The 23,621-nt window shown below is 36.7% G+C and overlaps 3 protein-coding genes across 3 annotated transcripts; 2 read left to right on the forward strand and 1 right to left on the reverse strand.

Moving 5' to 3' along the window:
• The first annotated feature begins 11,538 nt into the window (after positions 1 to 11,538).
• Positions 11,539 to 12,360, forward strand: LOC113296462. The gene is made up of 3 exons (XM_026544771.1): positions 11,539 to 11,708; positions 11,765 to 11,897; positions 12,046 to 12,360. The coding sequence occupies exons 1-3, from the start codon at positions 11,539 to 11,541 to the stop codon at positions 12,358 to 12,360; spliced, it is 618 nt and encodes a 205-aa protein (XP_026400556.1).
• A 945-nt stretch (positions 12,361 to 13,305) lies between these two features.
• LOC113296463 lies at positions 13,306 to 13,830 on the forward strand. The gene has a single exon (XM_026544772.1). The coding sequence runs from the start codon at positions 13,306 to 13,308 to the stop codon at positions 13,828 to 13,830; it is 525 nt and encodes a 174-aa protein (XP_026400557.1).
• Positions 13,831 to 17,940: 4,110 nt separating this feature from the next.
• Positions 17,941 to 20,910, reverse strand: LOC113293706 (cytochrome P450 87A3-like). Its single transcript, XM_026542258.1, has 9 exons — positions 20,362 to 20,910; positions 19,936 to 20,263; positions 19,629 to 19,778; positions 19,253 to 19,510; positions 19,015 to 19,104; positions 18,830 to 18,908; positions 18,625 to 18,731; positions 18,360 to 18,487; positions 17,941 to 18,268 (listed from the first exon to the last, which is right to left on the reverse strand). Exons 1-9 carry the CDS (start codon positions 20,592 to 20,594, stop codon positions 18,154 to 18,156), a joined length of 1,488 nt encoding a protein of 495 aa, XP_026398043.1. The 5' UTR covers positions 20,595 to 20,910; the 3' UTR covers positions 17,941 to 18,153.
• Positions 20,911 to 23,621: the final 2,711 nt, after the last annotated feature.

The following is a 23,621-nucleotide window of genomic DNA, read 5'->3' on the forward strand; positions in this document are numbered from 1 at the left end:
TGTTTGGCATGTCACTAGCATGCCGGAGCAGAATGGCACGTTTGGCATGCACGTATGGCATGTTTGGCATGCCAATTAGCGTATTGGCGCGACTTTGGAAAGCCAATTTTGCCATGTGACCATCTGGCGCAACTTTGTCTCTGTTGATACTATGGAAGGTTTAATTAGAGCGACCTGATTGGTCGATTAAAAAGAGGGGTCGGCCAAGCATGGGTGTGGCCACACTTCTAGTGTGTGTGTGGCGGATCTAAAGCGACCTGATTGGTCGATGGGAAATAGGGCCTGCAAGTATGGAACCAGCCACCACTCATGTGCGTGTGGCGGGTATAAGGAGACCTTATTAGTCGACGGGAAATAGGGTCCGGTTCGAGCAGCATGGGGTGTGGCCACCTACAAGTGGCGTCGGCTGGCCTATGGCATGGCCACACCTCCCTTTGTTGCCGCTCCCATTCCGCGGCTCCTTTTATTCCTTGTTTTCTGATTGAGGGTAGGATTTTGCACCTACTAATTCATGGAGAATTAATTTCTTAGTTTGCCTAGGCTTAGTTTCGACAGGCGAGGTCTAATATACTGCGCAGGGCGCAAAACCCTAGTTTTATAAATTAGTTATGTTAATATCCAAATCTGGTGAATTATCACAAAATTGATTGAATTCTATGTGTTGACACATAGTTCTTTAAGTTTATTGCCAGAGAGAGCAGTATGCTTTCCGATTGAGTACTTTTATGCAAGGACCTTAACCTTGATACTTGGAAATTCTTGCTACTCTGCTGCGAGTGAACACAAATTGTCATGCCATATCAATATTAAGGATTCAGTTAGGGAACATAACATAGGAAAATACTCGGCAGGCTCCGGCATTAGTGAGTAATGCAGCTAGGACCTTATATACTCATTAGGATCTATACTAGTGAACAATTCATCTAGGAGCTTGAGTTTCAATATAATATGAAGAGAGATATAGGCACTCATCAGATTTTGATATATTCTCCAAATTTCCTGCGGAATATAGACATATCAATGTCTACTACATCTGATGCCAGGTCAGGTAGATAAAGTTTTACAGTTTTCTCCCTATACTAAAAACCACCATCAACAACCTCAATCTAAAACTTTTCCACCTATAAGTCCTTTCTCCGAAAGTGATTGTCTATGGACTGAGTCGAGACAATACAACTAATCGGTTCACACTTCATGTGATTGTCTATGGATACGAGATCGAGATAATACAACAACGAAGTATGTTTACTTGATAATAGGTTCGGGCTTAACCAAATACAATAGGGTTACTATCAAGTAAATAGGAATTAACGTTTGTATATTTTACTTCTAATTATAATAATAAAACAATTATAATTGCGGAAATAGAAAAGTAAAAGACACAGCAAGATTTTGTTAACGAGGAAACCGCAAATGCAGAAAAACCCCGGGACCTTGTCCAGAATTGAATACTCTCAGGATTAAGCCGCTATACAAAATTAAACCAACTTCGTATAGTTGAGACCAATAAACTAAACCTATAGTTCACCTCGTTCCGTTTGTATCCCTGCGCCTCCAACTTGTAAATAAGTCACGCACTTGGAACAATTCCTTTGGTTCGTATTCAAAACAGTAAAGGAACAACAAATCTGTTCGGTAACACTCTTTTCAAACTAGTGATATGAGTTTGACAAAAGTCTCTTCCGTTTATCCCAATAAACTCCTCTATCAGGTCCTTAGATCTATCTATCAAAAACTACCAAAGTAATTGTTAAAGATTTTGCAATCAATACTTTTAATCACAAAGAATTATATTGATGCCGATCTACTCAACTAATCAATCAAATCTACCACAAGGATAAATCGATTATAGTTGGATCCTCTTTACCCGAAACAAGTATTGCGCACACCAAAGATTATGAACCCAAATCAGAAATCTTCTTCGTCTTCAAATCTTCTTAGATCTTCAATAAACACCTGCACACAATCAACTTAAATCTCTTGTAATCAATCACGCACAGAACGAAGTCTGTTAACAATGGATTATCACGAGACGTCTTTAGATCTACAAACAGTCTAAAGATCCTCGTCGAAACTTCGATCTAGTTTGAGTGAATCTTATATCAGAAGAGAATATTCTCAAGCATAAACAAACTAGGTGTAATCAAAGTTCAAAAACCGTTAGTCAATCAAATCAATCGAAAACTAATAACAAACCGCAATTATCTATTTTCCCACCAACGGTACTAATAGAGCTTCTCAATCCTAAAGAAGTATTTAAACCGAGCGGTCGTAAGAGATTTCACCTAATTAGGTTACTTTCCTCTCCGAATAGGCGGCTCCACCAGTAACAACACAACTAGGTAGTTTTGCTGGCTCTGAGGATTAGTTTGCTTGAAATGCAAACTGAAAATGCGAGGGTACAACAACCACACCCAACAATTCGTTTGGCAATCTGAGAGGACTTACTCCAAAACACTTTCTAGAGAATCAACTAGACAGTCAGACTCAATCTAGATTAAAGTATATCAAAGAGTTCACTATCTCTAACTCTTAATTCAATCCGCAATCAGCAAATAGAAATCTGCGAGCCTGATTGAATATAAGAGGAATTACTTGAACGGTACCAAAGACCAATGTTCAAGTGTCAATCAATGTAAATCAACAACCAAAGGTTGGATATGCTAATTGATTGATTTTAATGCACAACCTATGATATTTCAATTATATAACAAAATATAATGCGGAAAAGAAATAACACAGACACTAGAATTTTGTAAATGAGGAAACCGCAAATGCATAAAAACCCCGGGACCTAGTCCAGATTGAACACCACACTGTATTAAGCCGCTACAAACACTAGCCTACTACCAATTAACTTCGGATTGGACTGTAGTTGATTCAAGGTACAGTTGCGCTCCTTACATCTCTGATGCCAGCAGTGTACTACGCACTTGATTCCCTTAGATGATCTCACCCACAACTAAGAGTTACTACGACCCAAAGTCGAAGACTTGATAGACAAATCTGTCTCACACAGAAAAGTCTATAGGATTGAATAAATCTGTCTCCCACAGAAATACCCAAGAGTTTTTGTTCCGTCTTTTGATAAATCAAGGTGAACAGGAACCAATTGATAAACCGGACTTATATTCCCGAAGAACATCCTAGTATTTTCAATCACCTCACAATAAACTTAATCGACTGGCGAAACAAGTTATTGCAGAATCACAAACTATGAGACGAAGTTTTTTTGTGATTACTTTTTTATCTTTCCTGTCGGAGATATACAAGCTCGAGCCAATTATTCCAATTGCACTCAACACGATAGAAACATCAAGATCGGATCACGCAACTGCAAAGATAATAGTTGGTTCTGGCTTCACATCCCAATGAAGTGTTCAAGTCGTTAACCTACAGGGTATCGAGAAGAAACCTAAGGCTAAAGGATAATCGACTCTAGTTATGCAACTAGTAACACACATGAGGTGTGGGGATTAGTTTTCCCAGTTGCTAGAGTTCTCCTTTATATAGTTTTCAAATTGGGGTTTGCAATCCAAGTTACCTTGGTAACAAAGCATTCAATATTCACCGTTAGATGAAAAACCTGATTCAACCAAGCTAATATCTTTCAACTGTTAGATCGAACTTAGCTTGTTACACACAAATGAAATGTACCCTCATTTAGGTTTATGCAGCTGTACCTAAACGTGTACACCATGTTGGTTCACAAATAGTTGACTGAGGTTAGCCATATGATTACTCTCATATCAACCTTATTCATCTTAATCATAACTAGTTCAAATGACTCAAATGAAACTAGTTAAGAGTTGTTCAATTGTTTAGAAAACATAATTGAAATCAAATCAGTTTGATTTGCTAAGATTCATAATTGTTTAATCATAATTGAAATCAAATCAAATCAGTTTGATTCACTTGAATCAATCATGAATATTATAGCCGTGGTTTGCAAAGATTGCATTCCTTATGATTTAAATGTTTAAGTTTATGAACTTGACCGATTTGCTAAATTAACCAGCTTAAGTATGCGTACGGGTATGCGTACTTAAGCAACCGGTTTTTGAGTTTGTGAAGTTTCCAAACTCAGCAGAAATTTTCGGTTCAAAAACTTCTGCCAGTATGCGTACGGGTACGCATACTTAAGGTGACTGGTTTGTGAGTTTTGTAAAAACCAAACTCAGCATAAATTCTCGGTTTGAGAACTTCCGCCAGTATGCGTACGAGTACGCATACTTAACCTGTCTCCTTCCAAATCTGTATACACACATATGCATACTCTTGGCTTCCGGTTTATGGACTTATACACTAATGTGTGAATACACTATATATGCTTATATCCAAAGATGGTTACATCATCAACTCTTTATTTCAATCATTGAAACGTTCTTCTATAATGTTAATAGCCGTTTTCACACACTATCAACATCAAAGAAATTTTCAAGATATTGAAATAATCATTATTGAAACTTCCAAGTCTTACACCAAATGATTGTATCACACAAACCATGTAAGATGTTACTCGGAAATTTTCTCATGATATAAGATGAACTTGGTCGAAACGAAAGCTTACCGACACATATTTCGAGAAATATGTAAGCGAGATATACTCAGCTCGAAATCTCAAATGTGTATAGAGAAAAATATATCGTAACACGACTTATGTCTCAATATAGGATATAGTATAAATAGACTTTCCAAGTGATAGATAAGTTCAAGTCTCCACATACCTTTTTTCGAAGAAGTTCCACAAGCTCCCGTTAGTAGTTCTTCGTCTTCAAGGGATGAAAGTCGAGAGATTTAAGCTCAACTACACTATCTATGTCCAAGACCTAGACATCTACAAATAGGTTAGAAATCAAGACTTATAGTTTTTATCACTAACATTGACAAACATGCTTGAGATAGCAACGCATGCGAGTTTGACCGAGCAATGCTCAAACACAAACTTTGATATTTATAGACAAGGAAGTTTGAACACCAAGGAATTTCCAAAACCAAAAATATTATCAAGATATGCAATATAATCCAAATTCGGTTTCCATAATTCCTGGAAATGCTTTGTCCAAATATTGACCGAAATCACACTAGAAAATCTCCAACTAGTAAATGCACATTACTAATTTTTATTTTCCAAATATAAAATTAAAAACCTTAATTAAAAGATTCTCAATTTATTTTCGATCCGGGATTCTCCTTTAGTTATCAAGGAATATCTTTGAACAATAAAAGATAAGAGTTACAACACATGTTCAAAGTATGTCGACATCTTTACTTTGTAAGTCCTCTTTCATACTTACACTCTTGGAATCGACTTGCCACACTTCCAAACAAGTTTAGAATTGGTTCATCTGACTTCCAAGAACTATTTGATTGATTATCCTATCAAATCACCAAACATGGGTTTAACGGTTCTACCAAAATAAGTTTCGGTCCTACCTCCATGTGGGTACTAGAATTAGTCACGCTAGTTACCAAAACTTGGTTGCCTAGGTACTAGGATCGGCTCCCACATATATATGGTATCTAACTTGTATTTGGTGCACATGTCCATAGGATTGGTTCCCAATATCTAAAAACGTGTTGCACATGTTCATAGGATCGGTTCCCAATAACTAAAAACTTGTTGTACCTCTTACAAGGATCGATTCCCCTTTGTGAATGGTTGCACCTCTTACTAGGATCGGTTCCCCTTTGCCTAGAGTTGGCCATACCAATAACACTAAAATCGATCATACCATCTTAGGTGATTACTTAAGATCGGTTTCACTAGTAAAAGTCATACCAATACAAAATTCAGGCCTTGTGAATAGTTTTACCAAGAACATAAGCAAGTCATGAGCGGTTATACTAATCACACATATTGGTAGTTCAAAAAATATGCAATGAATAAAAATACCAATAAGCCTAGCAATTTCCTTTTCGATTCACAAAACAAGTTCATGAATTTACTTCCTTTAAACGATAACATTGTTTCCTAGGATGAAATCTTCACCTCGTACCCATACAATAATCACAATAGCATTCAAACAATTATGTCGATGTCTTATATATGAAGTTCAAATGATAGACGTTATACTTCGTATTATATTCCTTAATACTATGATTGACTAGAGTATAGTCATTCATGCTTCGCGGTTATGTTTTCAATATGCACGACTTGAAAGATACGTTAGGGAATGAAACAGTTCAAGTCAAATATTACTAATCTCAGGAGGAAGGATGATGTCATCGTTGTAGCTCCTTAATTCTTCACATTCTTCAAGTATACTCAAGCAAATAGAAATCTGCGAGTCTTTATCAAATACTAGAGAGATAACTTGGATAGTACCAAAGACCAATATCCAAGTGTCAATCAATTTAAATTAACAACCAAAAGGTCGGATATTCTAATTGATTGAACAACGCACAACCTGTGATATTTCAATTATATAACAAAATATAATGCACAAAATAAATAACACAGATACCTGAATTTTGTTAACGAGGAAACCGCAAATGCAGAAAACCCTCGGGACCTAGTCCAGTTTGAACACACACTGTATTAAGCCGCTACAGACACTATCCTACTCCAAATTAACTTCGGTCTGGACTGTAGTTGAACCCCAAACAATCTCACACTGATCCAAGGTACAATTATGCTCCTACGTACATCTCTGATCCCATCAGGATGCTACGTACTTGATTCCCTTAGCTGATCTCACCCACAACTAAGAGTTGCTACAACCCTAAGTCGAAGACTTTAATAAACAAATTTGTATCACACAGAAAAGTCTATGGTAATAGATAAATCCGTCTCCCACGAATATACCTACGAGTTTTGTTCCGTCTTTTGATAAATCAAGGTGAACATGAACCAATTGATAAACCGGACTTATATTCCCGAAGAACATCCTAGTATTATCAATCACCTCACAATAATCTTAATCGACGCAGCGAAAAAAGATATTGCGGAATCACAAACGATGAGACGAAGTGTTTGTGATTACTTTTATATCTTGCCTATCGGAGATATCAATCTCAAGCCAATTATTACAATTGTACTCGTACGATAGAAACAACAAGATCAGATCACACAACTACAAGTAAGTAGTATCGGTCTGGCTTCACAATCCCAATAAAGTCTTTAAGTCGTTAACCTGGTTTAGAAGAAGAAACCAAAGGTTAAAGAAGAATCGACTCTAGCTTAGCACAACTAGTATCACACAGAAGGTGTAGGGATTAGGTTTCCCAGTTGCTAGAGTTCTCCCTTATATAGTCTTTCAAATCAGGGTTTGCAATCAATGTTAGCTTGGTAACAAAACATTCAATATCACCGTTAGATGAAAACCTGATTAGATTCAAGATAATATCTTTCAACTGTTAGATCGAAAACCAGCTTGTTATACACAAATGAAATGCACGTTTCTAGGCTTGTGTAACCGTACCCAAACTTGTACATTTGTTGGTTCAACTATAGTCAACCAAATGGTTAGCCATATGATCACTTTCATATCAACCATATTCTTCTTTACCATAACTAGTTCAAGTGACTCAAATGAACTAGTTAGAGAGTTGTTCAACTGCAAGGAAATCTTAAGTAACTACACAATACACAATCAAAGCAAAAACGATTTGATTCACTCGAATCGGTTCATGAACTATATAGCCACGGTTTGCAATTTGCATTCCTTAGTTTATATAAAAATAAGTTCACAAACATCGTTTTTAGATATAACCTACTCAATTTCGCGGACTGGGTTCGCGGACTTAAGTTCCCGGACGGAATTCACAAACTCCAACAAAATTTCTCGGGTCGAGAACTTCCGCCAGTTCGCGGACTGAATTCGCGGACTTGGCTCACGCCACCATTCCAGTTCTCTTGATCAACAAAGTTCACAAACTTCGGTTCAAGGAATAAGGACTTGTACATATATGTGTTTCCACAACAATGCTTATATCCTCCAATGGTTATAATATCTAAACTCTCATTTCAATCGTTGAAACATTCTTAGAGGACGTTGATATTCTATAATTGTTATTCACAAACTATTTTTCGTCAAAGTAAGCAATTTTCAAAGTGATTGAAACTTGTCATGACTTTCGTCACTAGGTAAAGATGAACTTGGCTAAAGCGAAAGCTTACCAATACATATTTCGAGAAATAGATAGGCGAGATAAACTCGGCTCGAAATAACAAATGTGTATAATCTAAGTCTATATAACAAAACGACTTTTGTCTCAAGATAGGAGATAAATAGACTTTTGAGTGATAGATAAGTTCAAGTCTCCACATACCTTTTAGTCGATGAAGATCCACCGGTTCCTTGAGTAGTCCTTCGTCTTGTATGATGATTGACATGGAGTTCTTGAGCTCAACTACACTTTCTATCCTATTCCGAGACCTTAGCTATAGTAGACTAGAAATCAAGACTTATAGTTTGATCACTAACATTGACAAACATGCTTGAGATAGCAACGCATGCGAGTTCGACCGAGCAATGCTCTAACAATCTTAAAATTGCCTGTTGAGTTTAAATTTCCACTTTATACGAAGTTGAATCTAGCATATAATCAAGCGACTCCTTAAAATGAGTTTTGGTTCACTAAAATATGACAACCAAACTTGACATACCAACGCTTGGTGGGTTCAACCGATCTATGCTCTAACAGATTGGAAGACTCTATGACCAAAAAGAAATTAGCAGAAACTTAAAATGAACGATGGAGAATAAATTCCTCCAAATCGCTATAGTTTTGGAGAAACTTAAACTAGCAGAAACTAGAACTTAGACATGTAAATTGTTTTTGTGTTCTTTTCTCGAAAAAAAATGAAGCATTTAGTTTCGAGCTTTAATTACTATAGTTTAATATTAGTCGTGATGATAATCAGGTTGCAGACACTATTGCGAAGTCTATGAGATGTTACAACAGAAGAATTTTATGACAACTTTTCACCAGTCATTTATTGTCTCCTGGCAAGAAACCAAAACAAAATTTGTTTCCTAATTAAATAATAAACAAAAAATTTAATTAAAAAATACATAGATTATTTTTTGGCTGGTGTAAAAATTCTAAGCAAAATTCTTATTTATTAGATCTTTATTCTAGATGGTTTATATATGTGGTAAATGCTTAGATATATAAGACCTTATACCTAATAAGCTATCTCGGATCGGGATCGGAAATGTTAGACAACCCGATAGAAAAATCCCGAACAAATCACCGACCGAAACAAAAATACGGACCCCATTTTTACACACACCAATCCAAATGTTAAGCACTTAGGAGGGACCGTCAGATTACTTCTAGGGAGATTTTTCGGTAGGAAAACTCGGTGAGTGTACCAGCTCCCAATAGAGATTGGAATTTCGTAAGTCTGACAAATTTTAGTTATTGATTATGAGTTATTTATTTATTTTAAGTAATTATTATTTAAAATTTTTTATCAGAAATCATTTTCCCCAAAGTTTATAACTAAATCGGTAGGTAGCCAGGCAATAAGCTGGCTGCCAACATCTTAAATAAAAAGTTTATTTTATTTTACATAATTAAATAAAAAATAAGAAAAAATAGACATGGAGATATAACGATTCTTAAAGAATTTCTTATCCATTTCACCACTCTACTAAACTCAAGTCCTAATTGTTCCATTTTGATGAGAGTGGCGGCAAGGTTGATTTAAGTACCATCATCCGTTTCCGATTGTTACATACAAGTCATATATGGATAGAGCCAGCCAAGCATGGGGTTCTGTGAAGTTTATATCTAGCTTATTGTTTTAACAACTTGCAACTGCCTCTCCGTGTCTTAGTTTGTGGACTTTTAGTCCACTTACTGTTTTTAAATTCTTTTGATAGCTGAAACAGGTTCACAAGCATTAAGTTGGATCTGACAGGGTCGTCGCCTTGGGAAACGGCCTACGACCTCTATCTTACAATTAAACAAACACCTACTGTATCTCAGAGTTGTCTAAACTAGTTTTCGTCTTTCTTTTTTTCTTTTAATTTGCTTTATCATAATTTGAATTACCTTCCTTACAGAACAAATATTAGTAAAATCTCCTCTCGTCACTTTTTTAATCCAAACCCGGTTAGCTGAGTCAGTTGCTTCATACAGGTGGACAAAAACAAACACGTGGCCTTTATCTATTAAAAATACCCTCGTCTTTTATATCTCCGTCCTCTTTCTTTGTGAACAGAAAAAAAAAATTAGTACTGTATCGTTTTCTTCCCCAAACCATCAACCTAACCATCAGTAGCTACCATCGATGGGCGATGATGAATCTGAACAATTAGAGGAAGAAATCAAAATCCAAATTTCATTATAACACATGTTTTCTCTTTTCCCTAAAAATGATCTGCGTTACCTGAACAGACGAAGAAAGAAACAGATCTCGTTCTTTCTGTTGAAGTTCGATGATGAATCTGGTACTGATGAGAGGAAATACAGTGGATTAGAAGATTGGGTTTGATGTAGGTTTCAGTAAGAGTGCATATGGAAGGAATTGAAGAATGGTTATTGCGTTGGTGATAATCAAAGGCAATTGACAGATTCAGATATGAAATTGACATAGAGACGTTGCAGAGAGTGAATCAAGACATGGGTTCACTTTGAATCAAGTTTTCTGAGTTGTGATGGTGGTGATTGAATAGGTAAATCAAATTAGGGTTTCGATCTGGAACTGCAATTGAAGATATTGTTGCTGATGATTTTCATGGTATGAGGTGTAATTGAGTTCAACCGTGAAGAATTGATGGGTTCGAGTCTGAATAGAGAAGAAATTGAACGCATAGAAATCAGTTAGGGCTTGTAGTGGAGCTGATGGTGGTTGCAAATTTGAGCTTGATGATGAAATTCAGGCAAGATGGGTTTCTGATGGAGATTAAGGTCACTGAATTGAGTCTACAACAAGTTGAATACAGAAGATTAATAGATGTATGTAAGGATGGAGGATTTGTGTACGTATGGAGTTGAAAATAGGCCTGAATTTGGCCTGGAAATGGCCTGAAATAGAGGAAACTCTGTCTAAATCTCCCTTATGGGCTGATTTGTTATTCTCTGTTGTTGTTGTTATTCAATTTGGCTGAGTTGTTGTTTTCTGATGTATTGTTGTTGTGATGGACTGGATAAACCTTCGATGTATGTTAGAATTGTTACAGGGAAGAAGAAAAATGACCTGAAAAATGGTGTTGTTGAAGATGAGGGTATTTTCGGAAGCTGAGTACCACGTGTTTGATTTTGTCCACCTGTACACAGCCGGTGACTCAGCTAACCGGGTTTGGATGGAAAAAGTGACGAGAGGAGATTTTACTAATATTTGTTCTGTAGAGGAGGTAACTCAAATTATGATCTCGCCAGGGAAAGTAACGCAAATTACCCCTTTCTTTTTTCTCATTCAACCAAATTTTCTTCTCTCGTGTTTCTTCTTTCAGATATACCTTATCACTATGGCAGAGATTCTTATGAGCGGTGCAACAGGAATCTTAAGAAAGCTGGTGAATGTTGTTTCCGAAGACATCGGTACGGCTTTGGGTGAAGAAGCTACCAAGTACCTCAGAAATGATTCTCGCTGTGATTTCGGACGCAGAGAAGAGGCAAGAGAAGGAGGAACTTGTAAAACTCTCGTTGAGAAGGCTCAAGGACGTCGCATATGATGTCGACGACGTGATGGATGAGTCTCTTAAGAAACCATACGGCGGCGTCAAAGACTGGGCAACTTCAAGCACAAGGTACTCGATTTCGTTTCATCTACCAACCCACTTGTTTATCGTTTCAAACTGGCCAGAAACATCAAAGGGGTTAACAAGAAATTAGATGAAATTACCAAAGATATGGACAAATTTCAGTTGAACATTAGCAGTACTACTGTTGCTTATGGGGAAAGTAGTGAGCAACGAAGCCGACAAACCACATCCATTGTGAGCCACTCACGTAGCCTGATGCACTTAAGAAATGAAGAGAGCAACTGGTTATCCATTAGAGAAAATGATATGTGAGAACACACCTGAAAGCATAATCACACCCATATTAAAATTGAGTTATGATAATTTGACACCTCATTTGCAGCGGTGTTTCTCTTATTGCTCAATCTTTCCTAAAGATTGGGAGTTGAGCAAGCTAACTCTTATTCAATTGTGGATGGCCGAAGGATTTCTGCAGCCTTCTAATGTGGGAAATGACTGCTCGTTTGAGGACATTGGAGACAAATACTTTGAAAGCTTAATGTGGAGTTCTTTTTTCGATGGGGTAAAAACGAATGAGTTAGGTAACGTTTCGACATTCAAGATCCGTGATCTTGTCCATGATCTTGCTGAGGCTGTTGTTGGAGTTCATGAATGCTCGATTGTCAAGGTAACTGATCAGTTGGAATTTCATTTTTGAAGTTGATATAGTATAATATTATTTGAAGTTGATATAGTATAATATTTCAACACGATGATCAGCAAATGGAGGATATGCTTCAAAAAAAAATAAAAAAAAATAAAAAAAATAATTGAGGATCTATATTGCAATGATTCAACATGATTTGATTCTATTAAAATCAACTCAATTGGTCCAGAAAAGAAAACACTAGCTGTACTTATTAAAAACGGAAGAGACAGGGACCGGCCTGCAGAAATTGATAGTTGTTAATATTAATATATAACACTTCAATCTGGACAAATCATAAAACATTAAACCAACAAGACATTCTCAAACCATAAGTTACATGCAAAAGGATACATCCATGCATGGTTGGACAAGACACATTTCAGTTCCGCCAAACCTTTGTAAGCTAAAGTTGGAGTGGTCATGGATCACAGAAGACCCCATGACGGTTCTAGAGAAGTTGCCTTTCTTGAAATTTCTACACTTCAGATTTTATGCTCAAGTAGGGAAAAAACTCTGCTCAGAGGGAGGTTTTGGGTTATTGAAACCCTCCTCACCTCGGCCTGTATCTCCTTGATGCCGTTTGGTATTAAATACATTTTATAACTACTATTAGATTGCATATTGGACGTGTACACATTGTGTGCCATGGTAGTGGCAACACAACCACCTGAATGAGTCTTCACCTCACAGTCCGAGTCTTCTGTAGTTGTTCAAACTTCCCTGTATTCTAGTCAGAGTCTGTTTTAGTTTAGGAAACATATCTTTGAGATATTATGTGTTCATATCTCCATATATATATCACATGTAAAAAACAAAATAAATATTCTGAATATATATCCTTCGCCAGAGATCTTTGAAATTTAAGATGGTATCCTTGTAGATCCTAGGAAACATATCTTACCTTCCGCTTCATCTCTGCCGCCGTCTCCTTTTATCCTTCATTTTTTTTTCATCATGTCTGGCTCTGCTCCATCTTCTCCCAACTCTCCAGTGCATGACAACATGTCTTCCCAAAACACTGAATCTTTGCTCAATTCTTCAGCTCTTCCTAGAATTCTAGACCCTTATATCATTCATCCCAGTGATAATCCTGCAACTGTGATATCCTCTCCTCTTTTACAAGGAGACAACTACGGTTCATGGGTTAGGGGAATCACCAAGTCTCTGAATGCCAAGGGCAAGCTTGGTTTCGTTGATGGCTCCCTTCCTCCTCCAACAGATCCATTGCAGTTTCAATGCTGGAAGAGATGTGATGATCTCGTGGGCAGTTGGCTTCTAAACTCTTGTCAACCAGATATCAGGGCTAGCTGCCTGTATGCTGCCAACTCTCATGCTATCTGGAAAGATCTGCAAATCAGGTTTTGTGTCTCCAATGCCCCTATTCTGTTTCGTTTAAAATCTTCAATTGCTTCAATCAAACAGGAATCAATGCATGTGTCTCTTTACTATACCAAAATCAAAACTCTTTGGGATCAATAAGACTCCCTGGTTGCTTCTACGGAAGCCTGTATCTGTGGTGCTGGCAAGCACATGCTTGAAAGACTCGAAAGAGAACATGCCATGGAGTTTTGCAGGGATTACACGACAGGTTTTCCAACCTTCGTAGTCAGATACTCACTATGGATCCCTTCCCAAGTGCACTTCGTATCTTCAATCTTGTTCAGCATGAGGAGGAACAACAGCATATCACTCATACTCCTCTGCCAACTGTTGATGCTGCTGCTCTTGCTTCGGCTCAAAATTTTCAGTCCAGCTCTCGTCCGCCATCCAATCGGAACAAGCGACAGCGTCCCTTTTGCCACTATTGCAACAGGCTAGGCCATGTTCGTGACAAGTGCTACAGGCTCCATGGTTTTCCCCCTGCCAACAGTTCTCCACAGCAGCCTTTGGCTAATGCAAGTCTGCACATGACTGCTGCTGCTGCAGCTCTGTCACCTGACACATCTGCTGCACCACACGCTCTTCCCTCCCTGTCTGCTGATCAGTATTCTCGCCTTTTGGCCTTGATCAACCCTGCACCAGACTCTGCACAACCTGATGCCCGTGCCAATTTTGCAGGTAACATTCTATCCACCTCCATTGTTGACCCATGGTTTGTAGACAGTGGTACAACACAGCACATCTGCAACTCACTGCATTACTTTACTTCTTATATACCTGTTCAATCTTCCATTCTCATGCAACTCCCGGATGGCTCGTTCTCCATGGTTAAGCATATTGGCGAGGTTGTTTTTTCGACTACACTAAAACTGTCGAATGTACATCACATTCCTAATTTCAAGTTCAATCTCATCTTTGTGAGTCAATTAACTCGCCAAACTAATTGCATTGCTTATTTCTTCGAACATGTTTGTTTCTTTCAGGACCGTGTAACGAAAGCAGTGATTGGTCAGGCTGATTTTATCTCTGGCTTGTATCATCTCCAAGCCCATCCGCACAAGTCATTTAATAGAGTCTTATGTAATAAAACAACTGCCGATGTTTGGCACTGCAGACTAGGTCATCCTAGTTTTGATCATTTTAAATTTCTTTGTCGTACTTTTGATTACATTAAATCTAGTTCTACTTCCTTTTGTGATGTCTGTCCATTGGCTAAACAAAGTCGTTTGTCTTTTAATAAAAATTCAGTGTCTTCAAAAAGCTGTTTTGAACTTATTCATTGTGATATCTGGGGTCCTTTTATGACACCTTCACTCACTGGTGCAAAGTATTTCTTAACAATAGTCGATGACTATTCCCGTTGTACGTGGGTTTATCTCATGCACATCAAGAGCGAAACTTTTAAATTTCTCAAATATTTTCTTAATTTTGTTATCACCCAATATTCTCACAAAATAGATACAATATCAACTGGTAATTCCATTCCATTTCTTTCCATATTGCAAAGAGTACAATCTGATAATGGTTCTGAGTTTTTATCTCATGACATGCAATCCTGGTTCAAAGCCCATGGCATCCATCACCAACGAAGTTGTGTTTCCACCCCTCAACAAAATGGTGTTGTGGAACGCAAACATCGTCATCTTCTCAGCGTAGTTCGTGCTCTTCGTTTTCAATCTCATTTACCACTTACTTATTGGGGCGAATGTTTACTCACGGCATGTTATCTTATTAATAAAATGTCAACTCCTATTTTGAAACATAAAACTCCACATGAAGTTCTTCTTGGTACTGTCCCTAATTATCGTCATCTACGTGTTTTTGGTTGTCTCTGTTATGCTAGAAACACAAAGATTCATTCTAAATTTGACCCGCGGGCTAAGCCTGGTGTTTTTTTAGGATATCCTCATAACCACAAGGGTTACACCATTTTGGATATTTCCACCGAAACAACTTTTGTCTCTAGAGATGTTGTCTTTCATGAGCATTTGTTTCCCTTCAAAGATGCTAAATTCACTTCTGACACTGCGCTTCCACTCTCTACAGATACTGATTTTTTATATGAGGACTCCATGTCTGTTTCTCCTTCAAATTCTGTCCTTGATATTCATTCATCTAATTTACCTTCTTTGCAAGTTGCTGACTCGACTTCTCCCACGCACATTCTGGATGACCATACTTCTCATACAACTGGACCTCCTCTTGAATCTACCTCTCCGGCCGTCTCTTCTCCTGAAGTGACTTCTACTATCGATACTAATTTACGCAGGTCAACTAGAACACATACTCGTCCATCTCACTTGAAAGATTATGTTTGTTCTGTTTCTAAAGGTATGTCTAATTCTCTGTATCCTCTCACAAATTACATTTCTTTTGATAAATTTACTCCGCAACATCGTGCCTTTCTATCTTCGGTTATTTCTAATGATGAACCGCGCTCTTTTACGGAAGCCATTAAACATCCAGACTGGCGTGATGCCATCGTCAAAGAGCATACTGCTTTACTTAATAATGATACTTTTACTATGACCACTCTTCCACCTGGAAAATCTACTATTGGTTGTAAATGGGTATTCAAGATTAAATATAAGTCGAATGGTGATATTGATCGTCGTAAGGCGCGTCTCATTGCCAAAGGATACACACAACAGGAAGGTATCGACTATCATGACACTTTTGCGCCTGTTGCTAAGTTAGTTACTGTTCGTGTTTTATTATCTGTTGCTGCCATTTTCAATTGGCCTCTCCATCAACTCGATGTCAATAATGCCTTTTTACAAGGGGATCTTCATGAGGAAATATATATGAAACTTCCCCCTGGTTTTCAAACAAAGGGTGATACTCGTGTTTATAAACTAAATAAATCTCTATACGGTCTTAAGCAAGCGTCTCGTCAATGGTTTGCTAAATTTTCTAATGCTTTACTGGAAGAAGGTTTTATCCAGTCTCGTGCTGATTATTCACTTTTTATTTTTCATTCCGACGCCATCTCTATTTATCTTTTGGTTTATGTCGACGATATCATTATTACAGGAAATAATCATTTGGCTATCCAGTAGCTCATACAAAAACTCGAAGCCAAATTTTCACTCAAAAATCTAGGGCGTTTGCAATATTTTCTGGGCATTGAAGTTTCTCGTTCTCCAAATGGCATTTTTCTTGGACAACGTAAATATATTCTAGACATTATTCAGGATTCTGGTCTTTTAGGTGCTAAACCTGCGGCCTCTCCTATGGAGCAACACCTAAAATTATTACCAAACTCAGGTACTCCTCTCTCTGATCCAAGTATTTATCGTCGCTTAATTGGTCGTCTTCTATATCTTCAGGTAACTCGTCTTGATATTACTTATTCTGTGAATTATTTAAGTCAATTCTTGCAACATCCTTGTTCTGGTCACCTGGATGCTGCTTATCGCATTGTTCGTTACCTAAAAGTTACGGTTGCTCACGGCATTTTTCTTTCTGCTACTAGCTCACTTTATCTTGCTGGTTATACTGATTCGGATTGGGCAGGTTGTCCAATCACTCGTCGCTCTACGGCAGGTTATTTCATTATGTTGGGTACTAGTCCTCTTTCTTGGAAATCCAAGAAGCAACCCACCATTTCCCTTTCTTCTGCTGAGGCAGAATATCGAGCTCTCGCTAGGGTAACTTCTGAGTTACAATGGTTAAATTATTTATTCATTGATCTTCGTGTCAATATTCCGCAGCCAATTCCAGTCTATTGTGACAATCAGGCTGCTATTCACATCTCTGAAAATCCGGTATTTCATGAACGGACTAAACATATTGAAATCGATTGTTATTTTGTTCGCGAAAAAGTCATCTCTGGACTTATCAAACCAACTCACATTCCTTCTGCAGCCCAGTTAGCCGATCTCTTTACTAAACCGCTTGGTGTGGATCATTTTAGACATCTTGTCAGCAAGTTGGGCGTTCGGCCTCATGATCCTCCCGCTCCAACTTGAGGGGGGGTATTGGACGTGTACACATTGTGTGCCACGGCAGTGGCAACACAACCACCTTAATGAGTCTTCACCTCACAGTCCGAGTCTTCTGTAGTTGTTCAAACTTCCCTGTATTCTAATCAGAGTCTGTTTTAGCTTAGGAAACATATCTTTGAGATATTCTGTGTTCATATCTCCATATATATATCACATGTAAAGAACAAAATAAATATTTTGAATATATATCCTTCACCAGAGATCTTTGAAATTTAAGATTGCATTTAAAAATAATTTTTAAAACATATTTTTTTTTCATCACAAGCTACATAACTAACACTAATACTCTAGATATTTTTTTCTCGAAAGTGCAACTTGTTTCATTTCCACCACATAAGACAGGATAACAAAAAAACAATTTTCTGAATTCACCGCAATCCTAAACTCGTCTTCATCTATCATCTGTACTAAATTTTCAGACCCGTTTCCTTGATATATATTCAATCTTCGGTGAGATTTTAACATGAAAACCATCTTTCACCGATAAACCAGGCCGTCGAACTGCTTGTCCTCCTTTGACTTTTGTCCAACTGACAAAGGTTCCACGGATCAATGATCTATATATTCAAAGTTTTCATTAAAGATGATAGACGTAGTAACTAATGGGAGTGAGTAAGATACCTGAATTTGGTGACCAAAACATGCAAAAATACGGACATTAAAACCTTAGTGAACTCAGTCCCAGCACAATTCCTCTTCCCTCCTCCAAAAGGGATGAAACTTTTGCCCATAATATTTGGTCCGATGTCCTATATATGTTCAAAAGGACACACGGTAAAACAAAGATGTTAGTTTGATCCATTCTAAGAAAAATTTGAGAGTCAATTCTATCGACTGTCAACCCAAGGACCCTTTCGCATCAGTTGCTTGTCGACCTCATACGTACATTCCATCTCCACGGATTAAAAGAGAGGGGATCCTTAAATTTGTCTGGGTTCATATGAATTGCTGTTTGAGAAACCATGATTATCCAGCCTTTGGGAATTACATATCCTACAAGAAACATCATAACCTTAATTTAGTTGGAATGTTGAGAATATATAATTAATATTAGATCTAAAAGCACAAAAGATAGAGACGTGTTTTGATACCATTTATATGTACATCTTTGTTGGCCTTTCTCACTATCCCAGGTATACCATTTGTCATCCTAAGTGTTTCATTAATAACCTACACAATAAGTATAATCAATTATCCCGTTACCTGTATATGAACATATTGTGTACGTATTATAAGCTAGGATGGTGTACGTGCATGTAAGAGTTAATGTACGTACGTGAGGCGTAAAGGTCATTGATTTGTATTCTTTCCATGTAAGTGGAGAATCAACATTTTCTCTACTGTCAATAATGGCCTGTTGCTCTTCCTGATACACAATAAAATCAAAAAGTAGAGTTGCAAAATCTGAAAATTTTAAAAGGTTGACGAGGTATATATATCGAGCTAGGCTGATACTAAACATTTGAACTATTTCTTCATGATCAGTTAAGGGTACTATTGTACGATGTACAAACCAGTAGTTTCTTCAGAACCAAATTATGCGGCTGCTCGTCTGTTAAAAACATCATTGCCACTCTGAATGCTGTAGAAACTGTCTCAAAGCTAGCAAAAACAAGTGCAATCATTAAAACAGCAGCTAACTCTTCAGTCATGAATTCCTCCTTGTTAACATCATCGATGAGTTGATCTAGAAAATCTCCTTCACGTTTTCCGGTCGAGTTTTGTCTCTTGCGTAGGATGTCCTTCATTAGGTTCAACACTTTCCTTTGGTTCTGATTAAACATACATGCATGCACATAAAAAGTTAAATAGTATACGTATGATATTTGTATCTAGTTGCATGATAGTATTAATATCACAATAACTAATTAATTATGTGCGTGTACGTACCTTCATACATCTGTGGAAAGTAGTGCCGGGTACGTTAAGGGGAATGTTGATAATACCTTTTATAAATTCAGACAACATCTTAACCAAATTATGAGTAGACTTTGTAGAATCGTAGCCTAGTAGTTCCTTCAGTACCAACTCAATTACCATCTGTTGACAAAAAACCATCAAACATATATATATATATATTGAAGCATATATATGAACAATATATGAACAACCATGCACAATGGATATATATATATATATCAATAAATAAAGCTACAATATGCAGTGTGCGTATATACATATTATTTTCTATACGTACATTGGCGGTGCATTCTTTAACTTCGACAGAAGGTTGAGTTGACCAGGAATGTAAGGCTTGGTTGGCCATCAATTCAATTTTAGGGAGCAACTTGTCTTTTAAGCTTTCATTGCCGACGTGATTGAGAAATAGATTTTTAAGATACTTGTGAATGTAAGCAGTTGCTGTTGAATTTATGAGAGCCTCTCCTAGAAAGTTATCGAATGAGTCCATGTACCACAAATGAACAGACTTCCCTTCTTCCATGAATATGTAGTTGCTGATCTCGGGATCTGTCGTTATAACCATCTTTTTCCCTGCCAAACTAGTTTTAAACAGTTTTCCATACCTACAAAAACCCAGCTTAATTTTTATTAGAATCTAAGTATATATCTACAATAGTCGATCACTAATTGATGGATCACTATATGTATGTGCAGATGTTACCTGGCGACTCTCTTCTTAATGAAAGGTGGAGTATCCAAAGAGTAACTTGGGATCAGAAACTGAATGGTCTCTCCGATGAGAGGGAATCCCATCGAACCTGGTGGAAGTTTTCCATCTCTGCACTTTGGATTCCTCCATCTATAAGCATAATGAGTAAAACTGATTGTTCCCAAACCCATCAATACTAGCACAGCACACCAGATGTCGATGACAACTCCGTAGTAAAATTGCATTGTTCTTGCGTACACGGTTTTCGTGAAGACAAAAGGCAATTAGTAGACACCCAAGCGATATATATATATATATATATATATATATTTTATTTTTTTCGAGTAATTAGTAGGAGAAGTATCCATTGAGACGATTATTCTCACAATATCTCTTAATTTTGATGCTAATTGTTTCTTACAAAACCCAACTATAATAAATTTTGATTTATTTTTTTAAGAAAATTTTGTTCTTACAAAATTCTACATTACCGAGATGCTAGATACACTGACAAAATTACCGAGAGGGGATCGTGTGGCTTGTCGGAGCGCCTCTGGGATTATAAAGGGTTAAGGTGGCGCCGGATCTTTATCTCAGTCGGGAATTTTTATTGATAACATCTCGGTAATGTTAGTATTTTCGTTTTCGATATGAATACACAGCACCATAAGAAAGATATAAATATCAGTTTTAAAATTATGATTATTTGAATTTGAATAAGAAAAGCTGGCACCAAAATTGTGAGTCAAAAGATCTCATCTCAATGTGTATATATTATACTCGATGTGTCAACAATTTACTCCACAGGTACGTGGATTCATGTTCAAGGGGACAAGTACAACCAACAACGTGATCTTTTTAGGATTTTTGTTTTTTTTTATCGGGCAAAAGAAAATTTTAATATTAATATTAATATTAGTCCGACATAATGGTTACATTCCCAAATTGGCTATTCCAATTACCAGGATGTTCACGTGTATTCCAGTTTTTATGGCACATTTGCTGCCCGTCGTCATTGAGTACGTAAATGATAAGTTATTGGGAAATGATGATGGACATGTGCCTTTCCACATATTCAGGCTATCCACCAAAATGTCAACCTACTTTACTGCAACTGCAATATAGGGTGACATCGGCAAGCAAAACACAGTTATATCAATGAGTCATTTAGCACAATTTCCATAAACTGCAATATCCATTTTTCTCGGCTTGTTCAGATTTTTGGATTTCCAAATTGGTACTTGTGTATCCTCTGGGGTTGGACGGACGCTATATTTTTTGGGCCGTGTCTGTGTCAGACGCGCGTTGCACGCTAACACGACGTATGTCCGATGTACCAATGTGTGCGTCCAGCGCGTATCTGATTTGGACGCACTGATGATTTGTGTTTGAAGCATTTTTCTTTCATTTTCATTTAAATTTCTTCCATTATTTTTATTATTATTAAATAAATAAAGAAAGGCGAACATTTAAATCAATCATTTAGGTATTTATTAAGGTTTTGTAATTGAAAATGACATCACGTATGCCCTCGGTTGGTCATGTATTGTTCCAAAAATGCATTTTGATTGTGTCATGTGTTTAATAGTGATTGATTGCTTAACCTTTAGTGTGTATAAACAAACAATCTCTTATTTTTTTAAAAAAATTTATATACATGTAACATTATTTTCTAATTTTTAGAATCGAAACACTTAACTTTGTTGTATAAATACATGATTGTATATATAAATAAAATACTTATATATACGTGTCCACGTCCTAGTTTTTTTGAGAATTTTGTAGTATCTGTATCCGTGTCGTGTCGTATCCGCATCTGTGCAACCCTCTTGACTTTTATTGGTTACATGATTCGCTAGCCCGTCTACTGCACTTTGACTAAATATAGCAAAGTGTAATTCCAATTATCACACCGTCAAGTACTAAAGCAGTATGCTCTTGAATGATGATGAATCCACATTTGCACAAAAGAAAAGAAACGTAACTCAAGAATTAGTAAACTTCAAATAATCATTAAGAAATTGTTGGAAATGGCTATTTTAGTAAACTCGAGAATCAGTAATCATTATGCTATATTAAATAATTTTATTCCTTTTTTATACTCTCTACGTTACTTTTTAATATGCCAGTTTTTATAAATAAATATTTTAAAAAAATAGGTAGTTTCCTAATTGGGAAAGTCAAATTCAAATGTTACTTTAATTTTTTGGGACCATTTTTCTTTTAACTTCTTTTGAGTGTTATGTGGATCATTCCACTTATTTCTTTGGCTGACAAGTATCATGGGGACCATTTCACTTTCTTTTATTGACAAGTGTTTAGAGGACCACTTTCAATAATTAGTCCTCTTAATTTCCTTAATTTTCTCAAAAAAAAAGAAACTGGTCTATTAAAAAGTAACGGAGGGAGTATATTTTATCTTCTTTTTTTCTTCAAATAATCATTAAAAGATTTTCTAAAATTATTTCTTATCATAAAATATCTTTTATTTAATTTTGTGAAAAAAAATCTAGTAAATCCTAATAGGAAGCACGTTTAAAAAGGTAAGAGATTAGGAGTTTGTTAAAACTAATTATGTATTAACCGTTTTTAATAAAGGAGACTTTGAATAGTGATAGGTGTTATCTTCATAGAAGGGTTTCATACTCTTACTATGGAGCTCGTAACCATACTAGTCGGACCGGTATGTTATCTACAAATAAATTGTTTTTTTCCCCAAATTGATTATCTACCGATCGTGATAGTATTCCTAAATATTAGATTTTCTACGAAATTTCAAATTTTACTCTTTCCATAATCGCTATTATAGAAACTTTGCTAGATTATCTGCCGGATGATTACAGCCCCTAGTAACAGATATAGTAAATAAGATTACAGTGAATCGAGTCATCTCTGCTACCGCAGTTTAAACGTAAACAGACAGCATCAATCACACCATTACTACAAATCTGAATACAAAACCGAAAGAAAAAAAAAATCTGAATACAAACCAAACCATAATAAAGAGGTAAAGCTTCTGCCTGATCAACGTCCGTAGCTGCGATCACATTAGAAGTAAAATTAAACAATTTAGGATTTTATGTCGTCAGCATGTGGTTGAAGAAGAATAGGAAGTCCATTCCTCGGCAACGGATATAGGTTGAAAATAAGCTTTCCAACATCATCAGGACTAGAAAACAAGTTCCTCCATTTATATCTTGTCACCAGATGGTGCATGAAAACTAGTATTGTCAATTTAGCATATTCTTTTCCAGGACAGGTATGAGGTCCTC

This window comes from Papaver somniferum, chromosome 7 (genome assembly GCF_003573695.1).
Source record: "Papaver somniferum cultivar HN1 chromosome 7, ASM357369v1, whole genome shotgun sequence".
Taxonomy (NCBI): Eukaryota; Viridiplantae; Streptophyta; class Magnoliopsida; order Ranunculales; family Papaveraceae; genus Papaver; species Papaver somniferum.